Source organism: Amphiura filiformis, chromosome 11, assembly GCF_039555335.1.
Source record: "Amphiura filiformis chromosome 11, Afil_fr2py, whole genome shotgun sequence".
NCBI lineage: Eukaryota > Metazoa > Echinodermata > Ophiuroidea > Amphilepidida > Amphiuridae > Amphiura > Amphiura filiformis.
In genome coordinates this window covers 13,545,831-13,565,051 of record NC_092638.1, presented here as the reverse complement: position 1 = coordinate 13,565,051, position 19,221 = coordinate 13,545,831, and the positions used below count along the sequence as shown (strand labels likewise).

Below are 19,221 nucleotides of genomic sequence, written 5' to 3'. Positions count from 1 at the left end.
CAGAGAGATATCCGATATATCACTCTCAAAATATTGATTACTGGAACAGGAGTGTTAAAAAAATACAAATGGACCTGTTAAAGCAAACAAACAATATATACTGCACACAAAGAGTACCAGTACACTTAAAACAAAAGCAATATCTTATACACTATACACAGTGTATAAACTTAATTACCAAATCAAATAATCAATTAGATGAGAATTTTATTCTGTATGTTTTGTTACTTCATTCAGCAAAATCCAACTTTGTTCCCCCCAAGTTATACCAATTTGAATGGGAAATGAGAGTATTTTAGAAGTGACAAATTTGGAATTTTTCCTCCTTCAGGATGATTCCTATTAACACTCACTTGCTGTGCTCATAATTAGCGTGTTTTGAGAGAAAAGTCTATGTAAATTTTTGTCACTTTTGAAATGCTCTCTTTTTTCATTCAAATTGGTTTCAATTGGGAGAATAAAGTTGCACTATTGCGAATAAGACATTAAAATACGCAGAACAAACTTCTCTGTCTATTGACTGCTTTATGTGGTAATTTAGGTTTAGCATCTGAGATATTACTTTTGTGTAATACTACACCCCTGGCCAATTTTGTGCATTGCATTTTTCTCAAAAATTATAGCACATTAGTGACAGGTAAGATATGTATATTATAGGAGCAAGGACTACAACTACTGTAATGAAAATTTAGCAACTCAAAGCAAGTAGTTATTGATTTATTGATCAAATATTGGTTTTCCCTCATTTTTGACTGTAACTCCACAACTGTTGTCTGTGCTGAAATATAATTTACAGTGCAGTAGTTGTAGTCCTTGTCCCTATAATATACATATCTTACTTGTTCCCAATGCGCTGTAATTTTGGAGAAAAATGCAAAAACAGGCACAAAATTGGGCAGGGGTGTAGTACCCCCTTAAGTATACAGATACTTACTGTGTGCACTATATTTTTAGGCCTTAGTTATCATAAGTTTGCATACCTTCACAAGTTCTTGAAGAATATCTGTCTGTGCCACATGCGCTGCTGTTTCCTTTTGTTTCTTCTTTTCCTCCTCCTCCTTTTTCATTTCTTTCTCCTTCACTACCTGTGCAATCGAATCCGGTAGATACTCCGGCAGCGGTAGGTGCAACTTTTTTTCTTGCGCAAGATTCGGCAGTTGGATCTGTTGGAAGTTCCAGTGAGTGTACTTATACCCTCCTTTCCCAGCTTCTAACATGGAGTCATTTCTAGGCGACGATGGCGAGAGAAGACCCAGGACATCATCGATGTCCACGTCGATGGACGACGGAGACAAAGACAGATCTGTTCCTAAATCTGAGCTTTTAGCCTTCATGGATTTGTCTTGGCCTTCGCCTGCCTTGTCGCGTAATTATTTTGACTGTGATCCGGCGTGCTCTCCATGACAACGCCTTCACAGATGGCGGCTTCTTTTGGCTTCATGGGGAAGTCTTCATCGCTAGACCTTCTACTTTCAGAGTCCTTTCCACTATCATCTTTGGACAAAGTCTTGGCAAGTTTCTTCGATGGAGAACATGACACTTTCAGGAGAGGATCTGTAATGCTTCTATTTTTCTCTCCAATTACAAACTGTTGTTTGTCTTTAGTCCCATTTACTGTAGCCATCGCTGCTTTGTGATCTACTATTTCCACTGCCATCTTCTTCTTTGGTGTGTCCTCGGCCTGATCATCTGTGCTGGTTTCTTGATTTGAGAAGTGTTTGAATTTCCTCTTCCTAGTCTGCTTCATTTTGGATGAGTCTGTAGCTGTGTCTTTTTCCTGTGCTTGTTTCGTATTCATGCTGGTTTGCAACCTATAACATGGATAACCAGATAACACACACACAAATTACCATATGATAAATACAGGCTACACCTTTCCTGGTTTAAGACCGTATTTGAAGAAACTATACGCATTCAAAGCTATACTGAGATATCATGTATTCATTTATATATATATATATATATATATATTTATAGATTCAGTGTTGTAGCTATACCATTTTTCACCCTGATGTGGCAGTGACGTCAGTGCGCATTTCATTGGGTGCAGTCTCAAATTGCTAGCGTTTGCTAAAAGTGCTGGTGTACACACATGCTTAAAGATGCCACATAGATTATGAGCAAGTGAAACAGCTGCTTCAACATCACTGCCACATCAGGGTGAAAAATGGTATAGTGTCCATCCTAATTAATTATTACCTATATCCTAATTAATTATTACCTAATTAATTAATACATGTATGTGTTTCATTATAACATTCAATTGATACATTATATTTTGACCACCCATTTTCTTAATTTAGAAGATGGTTCAATTTCATCAGCTGGTTGGTTGTATGCCCTTTGCGTCTACTCCCCTCCTATTGGACTTTCATGCCAGTATTTCCATCCATGTTGATGTGAGTAGAGTAAATAATGTGGATTTCAAGGTCCCATAGAATACCAGAGGATAATTTGCAGCCATTCCATAATGCAATAAGATTAAAAACAAAATTGAACCTAAATTAGGTAATGTAACCTGACTTAGACAACCTATATTTTAGACAATAAACTGTATTCTATACAGAACATCAAAGTTGTTTTCCTACATTGGGTTTATTTCCTAATTGCATGTGTTTTGAAGTGAATTGATAGCCTGAATATAGGAGTAAATTCATCACACACGTCAATAGATGGTGTGGCTGACCTTGGGCAAGGAGTGGGCTTCACATAAGCTTTCATAAACAAGTAGGGCTAAAACTACAGCATATATAGGGCTAGACTTCTCCGTAGTCCACTTGCCAATTGTTCACTACTCTGGCTATTACATTTAAGCTTAAAACTCTGATTTAATTAATGAGTGCACAATTGATAGATTTTCACAACTGATCTTTTCAGTCACCGTCGCCCTCTGTTTGTTAGCTTCCCAAGTGGACTACTGACTTTGCCTTGAGAGTTAGGCCAATTTCTGGCCTAACTAAAATTGGTGATGATGTAATGCATCTTTAAAAATGAATCTGGCTTGTGATTGGTCGCCCAGATCTCGTTATTGTTTAAATCCTCCCAACGCGTACTGGAACCATTATAACTATACATGGTACACAACTATCTAGGGAATGCGGCGCTTTTGTGCTGGTGGATGAACGTATGCATCTAGCGCGTATTGTACCACCATGCTTAGTCTTGTGGTTAGATTTTATTGATAAACAAGTATGATTGACAGTGTGTGAGTCCCGGGTAAAGTTCTGCTTAAAAGTGAAAGTCCATAGTCGGTTTTTCGATAATAAACTGGCAGATTCTAAAATTAGAATTGTTCAGTATTGAAGTGTCATTATAATTATGCCATTATGATATGTTGCATTCAATAATATAAGCCTACGTAGGGCCTATACTTTACTTTTACTGTCACAAATATAATTATATAGCCTAAACTTTTTCATAACCATTTTATACTAGTATTTTGATGTAGGCCTACTAAATATCAGTATAATTTTGAGTTCAACTGAATGCGTTCATCATGATTAATAACATTTTTATTTATCAAAAATCGACTATGGCATAGTCTAATATAGGGCTAAAGAAACACAGAACATCTATATTCCATTCTGTTTTAACAATGCTACATACTGTGACAACAAATGGAAACCCTGTTCTACAGGCCCACCAGAGATTTTGCATTTGGTGGACTTTTTTTAAGCTTGGGATATTAAAAACAGCTGCTTTTGGCCCAAGTAGATTGATTTTAACAGAAATTTTGTGAACAAACTCAGAAAATTTCCAAAATATGTTTGTAAAAAAATTAATGTCATTTAGCCTCTTCCATAAAAAAAAACCTGACCGCCCAATTCTACATGGCATGTCTGCCCGAAAGTTTTCTTTTTCTGTCGTCTAAAGTACTGAATTATTCCCGCCTTACCTCTGTTTATCCATACTGCCAGTAATGGATGTATCCGAGATGTACTTCTTGTGGAACTCTAATAAATTGATGCTGGGAACATCCGATCCCTTCTTGGGTTCTACCAGCCCGTCTGAGTACACTGAGCTGTCGTCGTTTTCTGCGCTGCTATCAGTTGACACTCCGGAGCCTGGGAGCATTTGAGTCTTATCACCGCTAGAGGAGGATCTGATTTCCGCCTCGATGACTGCTTGACCTGAAACTCCGCTTCCATGAAAACTCATGCTGCCGCTGGATTTGTTACTCTTGATATCCCGTCCACTGTCACCATCACTGAAATGGAATAAAGGTAAGTTTTCCAACATTTAGAAATAGTTTAAGGATTAAGATTTGGATTAGGAATAGAATCAGAATGAACCCCATAAGCACTACTGTCTTTCTACAATGCCATTGATTGGTGAATTACATGATATAATCATGAGTAACCATTCAGCCCTACTGGCTATTCTTACTATACATGTATCTCTGATTGGCTCAATACATGTGATAGCCCTTTTGCAACCAATCAAATTAGTTCTTAGATGCTGATAAATTGGCTGGTAGTGCCATGGGTTAAGATCTCTGATTGGCTCAATACACAAAATAGCCCTCTTTGTAACCAATCAAAATAGTTCTTAGATAAATTGGCCTGTAGTGCCTATGGGTTATGAGATATTGTCAATGAGAATTTGTGATAACAAGTAGCTTAGGGTTAAAGAGGAAGTTCCACCAGAGCAGTTCTTCTTGGGTGAACCAATCCTGCCTGGTTATCAAATTAATCAGTGACAAGGTTATCTCTGAATTTGACAGGTGCTAATTGATGAAACAACATTAAAACATCAATTAGCACCTGTCAAATTCAGAGATAACCTTGTCACTGATTAATTTGATAACAAGGCAAGTTTGGTTCACCCCAGAAGAACTGCTCTGGCAGAGCTTCCTCTTTAAGGGCCAGGTTAGGATTGAGACTATAGACTTGTCTTGTCTCAATTTGAGAGAAGACAAGTGTAATCACTTCCAGGCATGAGACTGCACTTTTCTAAAAAAAACTGAAAATTGCAGAAATTTTGACTAAAAACCCCTGAATTCAGTTTTAAAACTGAAAATTCTCATGCCTCCACTTCTTACTCTGGGGAAACAAACAAACAAACAAACAAACAGACAAAAACCCAAATGCAATAATTGCATAACCAACCTGACTTCAACATCCTGCTGTGTTACATTGGTGGTTTGGTTCATCTGCTGGAACCAGCCCTGTACTTTCTTGTAAGCTTGCTTTTGACGATGACGAAACTGGTCCAGATTGATGCGATACTCATAATCTGATACATCACATCTGTGCAAGAGAGGAAACAAACAGGTTATACCATTTAATATTAAAGTTGTTATAAATCTGAACCGCCTAATTTGAATCGGATGTCTTATGTAAAAGAGATACTGAAAAAGTTTGTTTTATTGATCTGATTTCCCCTTGACCTGGATAACAAAACCGGTTCAAATTGATGTTGTACTCATAATTCAATTGATCACAGGTAAATAAGAAAGAAAGAAAAAGTTGTCTTTTACTTTTTGTTATTCTGAAACCCCTAATTTGAGCTGGATAACAAAACTTGTCCAACTTGCATTGATGCAGTATACATTCAAACTTTGATACAAAGTAAGGAAAAACAATTGTCTATTGATTCCTAGTTTTGTTCATTTTGATCTCATCCATCTAATTTGAGCCAGGTGTCTTTAATGAAATTGGTCCATGAAACTGGTCCAGATTGATATGATACTCATAATCCAATAGAATAGAAATAAGGTGTAATTTTTTACAAATATTAAAACAACAAATGAGCCAGATGTCCCTACAATTAATTGCCAGACACAATTTGTATATCAGGATTGAAAAGTCAAGTATATAGCAGCAGTTTTCAGCATTCTAAATGGAATAACTGATTGACTTGTTGCTGTTGTTGCAAATGTTTTGCAAAACACTAGGGTCATATGCACAAAAGAGTTAGACCGGGTCTAAAGTTAGACCTGGTCTAAGTTGTATCAGGAATGGTCCTTTTCTTCCAATAGTAGCTAGCAAATTAAAAAGATTTTAATGCAAAGTTCAAAAACAATACAAAATAACTTAAGCAAATGCAAATGAAAATGTCTTTTCTCCTGAGACTAAATTCCATTTAGACCAGGTCTAACTTTAGACCTGGTCTAAATTTTTTGCGCATACCGACCTATATGTTTTCCAGGAGAGGTTTTTTGTGTGTACCAAAATAGAGTGAGATTTGTCCATTTTAAAACTTACTCTTTATGTCTTGTAGTAATGTATCCCAGCCTCATCAGATGACAGTAAACCTGCAGACAAATGGTACACGAATCCATTTACTACCCTGGCAAATAAGTCCGTAATAAGTGTATATATTTGACGTGAACTTTTACCAATTGGTTCTATAGGCGCATGGTGGACAACCAGTATGGGCTCAGACACATAATTGGAAGGTTGCGGGTTCGAGCCCCGACGAGGCCCTTAACCTCTATTGCCTCTCTCCACTCAGGTATATAAATGGGCACCAGCATAATATAGTTCTGGGAAGGTAAATCAGACTCTCTGGGCAGGAGGAGTGCATGACAACCTCCTCCCTTCCACAACAATTCAGGGAATCTGGCGAAAACGCCAAGGAAAAAGGAGATGGGCACTTTGGCACCTGAGCATTGCTCTGGCATGATACCTACCCGTGATTTACCCTCAACTGGGAATATCCCCACCTGGCCACCTGTTAAATGCAGTTTCCCAATTATGTGTCAAAACATCCCCAGTTGACAAGCAAAGTTTTACAAAGTTCACACAAAAATGAGACCGTTCAGGCCAACTGGGTATAGTACCGGGGTAGCTCGATCTCCTATATCCTTTTCAAGTGTTTCAACACACACGCACAGACCCATCCCATAGCTTTAAACACAGATCTCTGCTTTAAGGGTACACGATGTATTGTTGGTCGAAGCAGCAAAAAAAATCAATTTTAATATCTAAATCAATATATTATTGAAAAATAACACTTTGATGTTTTGCAAAAGTTCATTCTACAAATCATATACTTTGAAAACTTTCTTGATTTATTGTTGTTAATGAGTTATGTATGTTTTACAAAAGTGTTGTTGTTTCAGCCTTTCATTACAATATAACTCAAGAACCACAGGACATACAAAAGTATATCTGTGATATTTGAATTCTTATACACACTCGCTATGAAATGATCAATGCAATTTTTGCCAAAGCTCACTGCCATTCGCAAGATGCTGTGAACTACCAAATCGCAACAGTTTCAAATAGTTGCTACTAAATGGAACCACAGATATCTTGTTTGACTAACTTGCAGGCTAATTTGTATCATTCATGTCCCCGATTGAACAAAGAATACAAGTTATTTTAGTGCACCCACATACATTTTCAGCACACATTAAGGGTGTACTACACCCCTGGCCAATTTTGTGCCTATTTTTGCATTTTTCTCAAAATTATAGCACATCGGTGACAAGTAAGATATGTATATTATATGGGCAAGGACTACAACTACTGTACTGAAAATTCAGCAACTCAAAGCAAGTAGCTATTGATTTATTGATCAAATATTGGTTTCCCTCATTTTTTACTGTAACTCCACAACTATTGTAAATGTGCTGAAATAAAATGTCCAGTGCAGTAGTTGTAGTCCTTGCCCCTATAATATACATATCTTACTTGTCCCCAATGCGCTATAATTGTTGAGAAAAATGCAAAAATATGCACAAAATTTGGCAGGGGTGTAGTACCCCCTTAAAAGATCAGTACAATATAAAATGTAGTTACCTGATAATGTTCCAATGAAAACTGATAGGGGATCATCAACTCATAGGCTTGTTGTACTGAAAGTGGTACCTTGCCATGTCTTAGTTCCATTATATTCTGTATCAACAAAGAAAATATATATCAACAAAAACTGTATAGATTCACTCGGTCGGACATCCAGGAATATTGTCCCCTTTGCACAAGCAAGCACATAGCAACCAGCTCGAGAAAGGGGAACTGCACATGCGCACACTGGTTTCACAAGGCTATTTCCCCTTTGTGATGTCAGCCTGAGAAAAAGAATGGTGACCTTTTGACCAAACGCAGGGCTTCCAGCCATATCACTTAGAAAATATAAGACAAATTTAGGACAATGGAAGTGGATATCAGTAACTATTGTTAAGGGAAAGTCCCAAAGATATCTTTATGGTATAGGAAGAGTTAAAAAATATAAGAAAAATATTGGAAATATAGAGATGCTTGGAGCCCTGCAAACATTATCTGACATTTGCCTTGATTCATTACATTAAACTTGCAAATTTAAACCTAACAACTGCAAAAGAGATAGGAAACAATCTGATGTAGAAATATTGCAAAATGCTACGGTCAGTAAGACCCCTGGACTTGGCACTGACCACTACAGCCATAGATGAAAAAGGTTTTGATATATTATAATGGGCCTTCTGTGTTATTAACCTTCATCAGTCAGCAAAACATCAAATTTTACAGTCATGTAAATACTATACTGCGCCAATAAAGTATCCTTACACTTGGAAAAATAATCATAATTCCAAAACTGAACAATATTGGGGTAAATTTGTTTTTTTAATAGATGCACTATCTAATCCTGCACATTATGACACCACATTGAATCCAATGTGACCTCTAGAAGTAAAGTTACAAGCAATTGAATAGACGAGGGTCCAGTTTTAAAAGTGACAAACTGGCCTATACAAGGCGCAAAAAGATTCCAACAAGCGAAACAAAGAGACAACACAGTTTCTATTTTCATTTTATTTGTCAGTTCTTTTGTTTCAGTGTTCTTTTGTTCCTTTTGTTTAAAATTAAAGTCAAACGCATAAATTAGCCATTCACCACTCTCAAACCAGATGTCTAGTCTGTGGAGTTTTGAATAGGCCAGTTTGTCACTTTTAAAACTGGACCTTCGCTCTAATCAAATGCTTGTAACTTTGCTTCTTGAAGTTGCATTGTATTCAATGTGGTGTCATAATGTGCAGGATTATGCAGTGCATCTATTAAAAAAACAAATTTACCCCAATATTGTTCAGTTTGCAAATTGTGATTATTTTTCCAAGTGTAAGGATACTTTATTGGCGCAGTATATATGACTGCCCCTGTATACAAACACGTCGACAGCGACATGTACATTTTAGGATGAATTAAGTCCAACCCATCGAATTAGAGAAGGAGAATCGGGACTCGATCGCCATCTTTTATACAGGCATGGCGCAAAAATTGGGGGTATTCGGTTTCCCTCGGAATGTGCTCGAGGCATTCGTTGTCATGCAAGCGCAACATAGATGATGGGCGCATTTGAGAGATGCACTTGATGTGACCTGCACACGAGTACCAAGACGCTTCAGATGAGACGCAGAATTGCTTTCGTTTGTTTCTGCGCGCTGTCGGCAAAGACCTGAATACCCACAATTTTCCCCCCATACCTGACAGCGCGATTGTATTATATGTGGTGGTATAGGGAGTCCCGGTTCTCCTTCTCTAATTCTGTGTTCCAATCTCTCTTATCCGAACCTCTTTAATACAGATCTCTCTGTTATCCAACTGTGAAATCTTTGCAAGAAAACATGTTTTTAATGATTTGACATGCTCTGAATACTTAGAATGACATATGTACATGTTGCATAAAGCACTCAAGTACCATCTTTAATGTTATTGTTCCAAGTTGAAATGCAGAATTACATTCACTAAGCCAGATTTTTTCTCTTATCCATGCAATGCTTGGACCCATCATGGCCATCAAATAAAAGAGGTTAGATTGTACATCTATTATGTGCCCCATCACATCAAAACCGATTTCAACAAGTAAGGTGTCATTTTAAAGCTCAAAATAAATATCCTAGTTTTTAAATCCCCATTTTCATTTCTGAAGACAAATGGTTAGTTTTGATGTGATGGGTCACATACGTTTGTGTATCTATATTCTAGACCGTTTTTTGTAGTTTTTAAAATTATGTTCAATTTTTATTACTTTGGATATTTTTGTTTATTATCTCCTTCAAATCTACCACTCAGAATGATTTTAACCACCCCATACCCCACAATAGGGATACATAATCTGTCTTCCCCTTTTACAGTGGGCTCTTTAAACACTGCATTGCTTCCAGTCAAAGTTAAAGAGAATTGTTTGTGCCATTGTCAATATTCTCACTAATACATGTAATGTAAGTAATACAATGTACTTTTCATATTTTCGGTGAAAACATTTTCAATTCATCCTCATTTATTTTGTGATTTTACGTTTAACATTTTTCTGCGTAAACATTTTCAAGATAATTAGGTAGCTGATATTGTAAGGCTGCAGCAGCTCATTCATTTTAACATATACATATCTATTTAATTAATTTGAAGAAACCTTCCAATTTATTTTCATTTGTGTTATACAAAAACTGTTTTGTTGTTGCTGTTAAAATGCGTCACGTTTCTACAAATGAATTAGAAATGATACCCACAAGTGTTTTAACCCCCATGGACACTACTGGTTACCTAACAGTATTTCTGATTGGTTAATTATTTAAAATGCTCATTTCAATTGCCAATTATGACTAGGCTTTTAACTATTTATGGTCAAACTTGCATTTGCAGGTGATCATATTATTAAATACCCTCCTTGATTGGTTAAAAATTGGACACATCATTTATTTTGGCCAATCGGCAGGTAGTTCTCATAGGGTTAATACTCATAGACTGTATAGCATTTTTAGCCCAGTGAAAATTTGGCGCGCAAGAAATTGCAAATATGCATTACATATTGGCCCAAAATCTGGCCAATTTGGTTAAAAAATACTTTACATGTATTTGGTACACCCCAATTCCAGAGAGCAATCACTGCCACTGAGGCAATGGCTAGTCCCATAAATAAAACCACAAGTAGAGTCAACACTAACTAGAAAATAGATGACGAGATGAAACAAAATTGTGCTTATTTGAACATTTTCATAGTCTTTTCTTTACCTGTGTAAGAGCATAAATTAAAATTTAATACCATTGAAGTTAAAATTGAATACCAAAGTGATTTGCCTAAAATTGCTCCCCCACTTTCAGCATGCCAAATATACATTTTCCCCTTAATTTTCCCCTACCCTGGGGCACACAATTATTGCACAGCCCCTTCGCTGGTGTTATTTTGTCATCCATTTCAGATAACACATATGTGACATGATCTGATCCATGGGGGCCAATTAAAGGAGGCATTTTTGAAAATTTAGTTACTGTAATTATTACATTTTACATACAATATGCTATCATTTACTGAAAACACCAAAGGTCTATCATAAACTTGGTTCTAAAGTTATGAAGTTTTTAAATAATGTCTATTTTCTTTTGTATTTTATTGTTTTTTTACTCGACTCCACATTTTTACCTTTATCTCAGTTTCAAATTTGACGCCTTTGGCCCCCACATATAATATGTGACCGTACACCACGAATGAGCAGTAAATGTCCTCAATTGTATTCTGAGTTACAGTGTAAAATGGGCATGAAGGTCATATTCATAGGTATTTCAATTTGGTGCTACGTGTATCTCATTAAATGCGGTACACGTAGCACCAAATTGAGGTACCTATGAATACGACCTTCATGTCCATTTTACACTGTAACTCAGAATACAATTGAGGACATTTACGGCTCATTCGTGGTGTACGGTCACATATTGTTTAATTTGTTTGAAATTTGGAAGAGTAAGTAAACAGACAATACAATTCAAATAAAGAAATCCCTGTGGTGGATGTCGCTTTTCCAAACCTGGATGATTACTGGACAAGTACCCCCTTTGGCCAATTTCACTCCCAGCTGGCCAGACCCGCCCCCAATGTACGTAAAACCCGGGGGTTCTCAGTACAAATGACCATACGGGACGTGCATAAACATGGGTAGCATTTTCAGCCTTCTGGTATATCAATGACCCCTTTTTCAAAGCCTATTTTGGTATATGAATGGGTCCTTTTTCAAAATTTTCTCAATTTTTTTCGGAAAACAGCCCAATTTTTCCGTAATCTAGCCAAAATTTCCCAAATTTTCCCAAAATTTTTGGAAAATTTGTAAAAACTACGACAATTTTGGTTAAATTTGGCGAAAATTTTGACTTTTGGTATATAAATGGGTCCAAATTTTTTGAAAAATTGGTATATTTATGGGTCCACTTCCAAAATCTAAGCGGCATGTCCCTACCAAAACCAAACTTGAGTACCCCCCCCCGGGGTTAAACCACAAACCAACTGATACAAAAATGTTACTCAATGTTTATCTGTTGGCACACTTTTGTCACACCCTGTTGACAGCCCTGTCAATAGGGGATCAGTACATGTAGGATAATTGGGAGTGATTATTGGTTTTAGGTTTATTGCAGATTCGCGAATATCGCCGTTTCATTTAGTGACCCATCTGCGTCACACATTGTATTAGATTGTATCCCTTTAACATAATGGTGTATGGTCTACGTAAATTTTGTAAAACAGTTTCACAGTGTTGACCATTACACAAATTCAAGTCAGTTAATATAAATTATAACACATATATAAATTCTATTACTTAGGTAAGAAATTAATTTTTCATCATCAATTTATGAGAACACCATGTTTTGCTGTGACACATTTTTGGGTCCACCTCATAACTAATTAGCTAAGAAGGAAGGAAGGAAGGAAGGAAGGAAGGGAAGAAGAAAGGAAGGAAGGAAGGAAGGAAGGAAGGAAGGAAGGAAAGATAGAAGGAAGAAAGAAAGAAAGAAAGAAAGAAAGAAAGAAAGAAAGAAAGAAAGAAAGAAAGAAAGAAAGAAAGAAAGAAAGAAAGAAAGAAAGAAAGAAAGAAAGAAAGAAAGAAAGAAAGAAAGAAAGAAAGAAAAAAAAACAGGGAAAGCATGACAGGAAAAAAACACCTATTAGCTAATCAAGTTTTCACATCTCAAAAGCAATTACACCATAAATCAAGGCTATACTGCCAATGGATATTCTATTCTCTCCAACATCGTTTCTCACAATTTGATTTGCCTTTCCAGTGAATCCAGCTATTTATACCATTACATTTCACATCACATGTTCGTTACAGGTGTCAGTCACATTGACAGTTGGCAGATCTTTGTCTATGATGTGGAATTCATTTGAATTGAATCAGGTCCAAAATTGAGATATTCTATTTCTATTAAACAAGGATGAATGACAATTGCTGATTCCTTTTTTTTCACAAGACAGTCCAATTTTCATTGGGATGAGTTTTTCAACATATTGTAACTTAGAAGATGAATCAATATTAGATGATGTTTGCCAGTGTTTTAACCAGTCCTGTTTAATGCAGCCAGTACCCCAGCAAACCTAACATTTTTGGGTTTTTTTGGTCAAAGTGTTTCATTAACGAATGAAATGAATGCGCCCTGTGGGATTAGGTTAGTGTGAGATTCTAATCTGCCACTGCAAAATCCAACATGGCATTATTCTCAGTCTCAACTTGAGACAAGACCATGGACTAAGGAGACAAAATCCAAACAGTCAAAGTCTCAGCATCACCCGATAATGAGGGCCGATATTGTTACATGAAATGTGACAGGCAAAACTGCTATGCACGTACTGCATATTTTTGCTGTCTTTCATGGAAATAAGAAGAAGGCACGCAAGCGCTGGTGTGATTGTTAGACACGGCACAATCGAATGATCGGCCGGATTCGGCTCTCAATAATATGCAAGAATTCACAGCAGACAATGTACAGGGATTTTAACTGTTGGAATATAGTCTGTATTAGTTTGTGGCCGAGACAGACTATAATATTTTTAAATGCTGCATACCCATTAACCAATCAAATTTAGCAATGTAAACCAAGGCCTCAAGTAGACTGCTGCCCTCAGTCGTCAACCATCTGGATTGACAACTGAAAAAACTATGTGGAAAAAAAGTGACGGATTTTGCAACAGGATTCCTGTGGCATAGAGCATGCGCAGTTGTGTTCAAATTGACCTTTTGACCAAGCTTGTTGTTTTAAGAACTTCAGAGCGCGATCTTGTCACAAATGGCACGGTACAGCGCCGCTAGTCAGTCACGCTATAGCGCACAACCAATGTTGCATTTAATATTTGCAGAAGTCTGTCACGATATGGACTGTAAGTTAATCAGTCATCACTACGAAGCATAAACACAGTACATGCAGAGTTTAGACGGCTGATTGGAATTAGTCTAGGACTCAAGGAGACTGTAACATAACAACCCCTTAACGTAAATCCAAGCTCACTGTGCACACTTCAATACATATTTTGTCTACTGATCTATATTAATTAATGGTTTAAAATACATTACCATTTCTAGTAGAAACAAGCCTTCCTCGGGATACAGATACTTTTTGCCATTAGAATTGTAGCCCATTGTCTGCCAGAATTTGCCCTGAAAATAAAATAAAATATTGCAATATATGGACCATTAAATAACAAGCAATATAGTATAGAATGTGTACTGGCCTGGGAACTCGTATAGAGATGAGGCAAAAATAAAGTGAATGAATGAATGAATGAATGAATGAATGAATGAATGAATGAAAGACATGATGCTAAATAATGTTCCACAAAAGGAATGTGAATTTCAAAAGACGCTACCTGAATGGGTGGCTTTATTTGAAATTCATACACCCCCTATGAAAGACATGGTGCTAATCTTCCACACAAGGAGTGTGAATTTCAAAAGATGTTACCTTACCTGAATGGGTGACTTTATTTGAAATCTATACCCTGTGTGGGAGATTAAGTACTACACCCTGCCCAATTTGTGCCTATTTTTGCATTTTTCTCAAAAATTATAGCGCATTGGGGACAAGTAAGATATGTATATTGAAGGGGCAAGGACTATAACTACTGTACTGAAAATTCAGCAACTCAAAGCAAGTAGTTATTGATTTATTGATCAAATATTGGTTTTCCCTCATTTTTGATTGTTACTCCACAACTATTGTCTGCGCTGAAATAAAATTTCCAGTGCAGTAGTTGTAGTCCTTGCCCCTATAATATACATATCTTACTTGTCCCCAATGCGCTTTAATTTTGAGAAAATGCAAAAATAGGCACAAAATTGGGCAGGGGTGTAAAATTACCCTATAAAGGCTAATCCAGTTGAAATTCATACACCGGTCCCCAATGAAAGACATGGTGCTAATCTTCCACACAAGGAGTGTGAATTTCAAATGTCATAACTGGAATGGGTGACTCCATTTGAAATCTCTACACCCCTGTGTGAGAGATTAAAAGGGTCTAGCCTGCATTCCATAAGGGGAGGGGTATGGATTACAACTATAGCCCATTGAAGAAGGAAAAATGGTTACCTTTTCAACTTTGACCTCTACAAGCTGTTTACTTTGGTTCCATTCTCCAACTGCAACTCTATTTCTGTGGACAATTAAGTAAAGATGTGAGTTCTATGGGAAAGGTTAATAACTTGCATAAAAATTGGCATAGTAGTGCTCCAGTTGTTTCCGAACTTACATACACTTCATCAAACATCTAATTGGTCATATGACAAACTACAACTATACCAAAATAGTAAGATTTGAGTACAATAATTTTGTATTTTAGAAAAAAAACTGAACTTTAAGTTGGGTCTATAAAATACAGGTTCGATCACCCAATGCAGATTCTTAAGTTGCCCATTTTGTGACTAGTGTGCAGCAAATGTTATGTTGCATCAGTGTGTATTGCTTTTAAAGCCATTATTGTCAAATTTTCATAAATTCCATAAAAGGTTAGTTTTTACTGTCAGATATGTCCAAGTTTTATTTTGAGCTGAACAACTAATAAGATCAAGCAAAGAAAATTGCAATCTATTCTAATTCCAGCGCCGAATTCATCACTGTGTGTCATTACATTGATTGTGCTATGGTTGATTCTTTTATAGTGCGATTTGACCATCCCTTGCCAAATACAAACGGCAGAGTGTGAATCAGGCTTAACTATAGCAAGTGCACCGTTTTCTTGGCAGAGTGCAAAATTAGCAACTGATTAATAATGTTCAACATCCAAAAACTGTTTATTAAATATGTACATCATCGATCACCCACAACAATATTACTGATAAAGGTAAATACAAGCAATTTGCACAAAAAAGAAAACAAACAATACACAATTTCACTGGAGACATCATTTGGTATTTAAGGTGAACCATATAAAGCTGTTGACAGGAATGTCCAGACACAACTAGTTTTTAAATTTCTATCTATTATCATAAACAAGAATCATGTGATAGTAGAGCATGGATTATATACTTACACCTTAACCACCCTCTCCTCCTTGAGTAGTTTGTCCTGTTGATCATAAAGTCTTTGTAGTTTTTGTTGTTGGTTGACAGAGCCATTTGGGATTACCTCCTTCTTTCCTCTTGTTGGTAGATTGGCTGGTAGGTTGCAATGATCAGGCAGTTGCTCAGGGCTATACATGTCAAAGAAAATACATAGATAATTCATAACCTCATTAATATACGCGATACATGCGATCCAATCATTTATATTTATTTGGCAAAAGGCAAACACCGTCACTAATAAACAACAGTGGACCTCCGCGCCGTCAGCGTAAATATTAGTAACCTCCACGCGTGCCGTGTTGTGCGTTGTGTCATGTAATCTCGCGTTTTGTTGCACAATTTTTCGCGTTTTAAATTTAGTATCGCGCGTTTTTAAATTTAGTGACGCGACGCGCGCCGTATTTTTTATTTGGAACAGCAGATCAAAAGATGAGTCGAGAGTCAACACACAGTTTTAGCGGTAGGCCTTTTCCAATATGCAAATTGCCTTTTTTACATGTTTCTGAGAAACAAGGTATGTTGAAACTTATATTTAATGATTACATATAAATAGATTTTGTAGATTCTTTTCCTAATTGTGTACTATAGTTAAAATCATTGAAATCCGTATTTTTAGATCATCTCCTGATGTGACTCGTATTTTATATTTAGCATGTTTAGCATTGGTTTTGCATTGCAAGCTTAAATTCATTGTAGCAATACCAATTTCACTTTTAGTCAATTAATAGTTATTTTATGAATATCTTAGGAAGATTTAATTTATTATTTCATTCAGTTCGTGCAAGAAATTGAAAACATTGTATTTTATAAGTCATTCTCTTGTGCATAATTTCTTTTTATATTATTGTTTCAGACCTAAATCACAGTTGTTTTAATAAATCATAACAAGGAAGTAATAAACACACATGCTTCGAAGTTAAATTAATCAACATGAAACAGTTAATCAAGTTTGCCACCGCTATCATCTCATGACAGCATTGAACAAATTGCGAGAGCGCTGGCCGTCATATTTGGATTGCGTGCTACGATATTTGCACAGATTGTGATACGCACTTCTGGTCGTCCTGTTTTAGCCTGATCGATTTTTGAAAAGGCAAAACGTAAAAATTGTGTGATATTTTGTAAAGTGAAGAGATGAAAGTGACAGTTATGAATGAGGTTAATAACTTTGCATCGGTAATATGTCGGGCATTGTGAAAAATCAAAACATTTTGCCAGGCCCGTACGCAGGATTTCATTTCCAGGGGGGTTGCTGATTTTGAAAAAGTGGACCTTTTTTTCCAAATTTTGTGAAAAGTGGACTTTCTTCCTAAAATTTGGACCTTTTTGGTCCAAAAAAGCGTAAAAACCCTGATTTTTTTGGCTCGCTACGCTCGCAAATTCTGAAATTTTTGGACGTTTTTGAATACTTTTCCAAATTTGCGTCGCACTCCCCTGCGTACAGGCCTGTATTTTCCCTTTGGATATCCCTCGGTTCCAAAGGCAAAATGTTTAGATTTTTCACAATGCCCTCCAAATAACCGATCTTGCGCAGTTATTATCTTCTAAATGGTACATAAAATAGGCCTACATGTAAATGAAAACATGTAACAATAAAAGGCAAAAAAAAAGAATGTTTGCTTAGCTTCCATCGACCGACCCTAATCTGGAAAATCTGGAAAAAAGTCTTTTTTGTTTTACTGTACAAATGAATTTATTTTGGAAATTCCAGAAAATTCCTGAAAAGTTTTTTTACAGTGCACTTCTAAACTGTTGAAAGACATGAATGAAGTACTAGTGGTATATACAGTACGAGAAATATCTGAATTCACAACTACAGGGTGAGTAAAAAAAAGTGCAATAGAGAGAAGCATTAAGAACCGAGTCGAACCTTTTAGGTTTCAAAACATTTTATTATTGATATATCCGTCAGTGACCTTGTGTGAACAAATAAAGGAATTAGCATTTACCGTTTTGTTATTATGACACATTTTGTAGCGATACCCAATTTTAATGTTTGTCCAACTAGAGATATAAAATTTGAATGTCTGTGTAAGGTGCATGTAGGAACAACTGCCATTTTTAAACCTCATTGGCATTGAAATAAAATGGAGCATCCAAAGTGTTATTGCCCGTGGTCTTGTTTAAGGAAAAGAAACATTAGTTGTTGTTATTTTCATTTTACCTTTACTTAAAAAGATGTTTATTCTCTATCGAAAACATACAAATTTGTAGGTGGGTTTTTCAAATGTCAAAATTAAATGCGCGCAAATTGAAGTGGAGTGAATTACAAAATAAGTTGGACATACTAGTATTGGGATTAAAAAAAGTTGGAGTTGAGTGCGTTATGAAGGACTTAAAGTAATGTTAGAAAATTTGTTTGAACAGAAAAAAAGAAGTTTAAATAACGCAAAAATCAACCTTATTTAAGTTAAAGTCAATTTCAGAGCTGGTGCCTATAACATGCATTGTGTGCTCTCATTCAAAATACATGGTACCTCGTGGACAAATAACGAAATTGGGTATCGCAGCAAAAGGACATATACAAATTAAACGTAAGTCATGATTCACTTCATATTTTCATAGAAGGTGGCAATTGAGTGTGGCATTTATAGAATCTTTCAATAATGGGAAAGTTCGACTTGGTTCTTGCATAAATATTGATTCTTTGCTCTATTGCACTTTTTTTGACTCACCCTGTATTTGGGCTATTTATTTAAAAGCTAATTTTAAGCATACATGTGCAGTCATGTTTTGGCTATGACCTTTAAAAAGAATATTTAAAAAAAATCCTGATTGACCGACCGACCCAATTCTGAAAAGGTTGTGGAGGATAAGCGAAAAATCTTTTTTTTAAAACTAAGCTTGGTATGGGAAATAGAGCTGCTGCTGTGGCTCAAGAGTCAAGAGCCATAATGAACAATGTATTATTAGGTCAAAAAATATGTATGTTTGGTTGCCCTCAGAGATCGACCCAAAAAATGGAAATCTTGGGT

The 19,221-nt window shown here is 36.2% G+C and overlaps 1 protein-coding gene across 1 annotated transcript in view; it reads right to left on the bottom strand.

Annotated features, from left to right (window-relative positions):
• The window catches only part of LOC140164375 (uncharacterized), a 29,930-nt gene that overhangs the window by 7,091 nt on the left and 3,618 nt on the right, over window positions 1-19,221 (bottom strand). Inside the window, 9 exon segments of the mRNA XM_072187652.1 lie at window positions 981-1,326; window positions 1,329-1,811; window positions 3,896-4,207; window positions 5,109-5,249; window positions 6,207-6,256; window positions 7,749-7,844; window positions 14,264-14,347; window positions 15,276-15,339; window positions 16,216-16,374. Of these exon segments, the coding sequence (XP_072043753.1) occupies window positions 981-1,326; window positions 1,329-1,811; window positions 3,896-4,207; window positions 5,109-5,249; window positions 6,207-6,256; window positions 7,749-7,844; window positions 14,264-14,347; window positions 15,276-15,339; window positions 16,216-16,374 (1,735 nt within the window).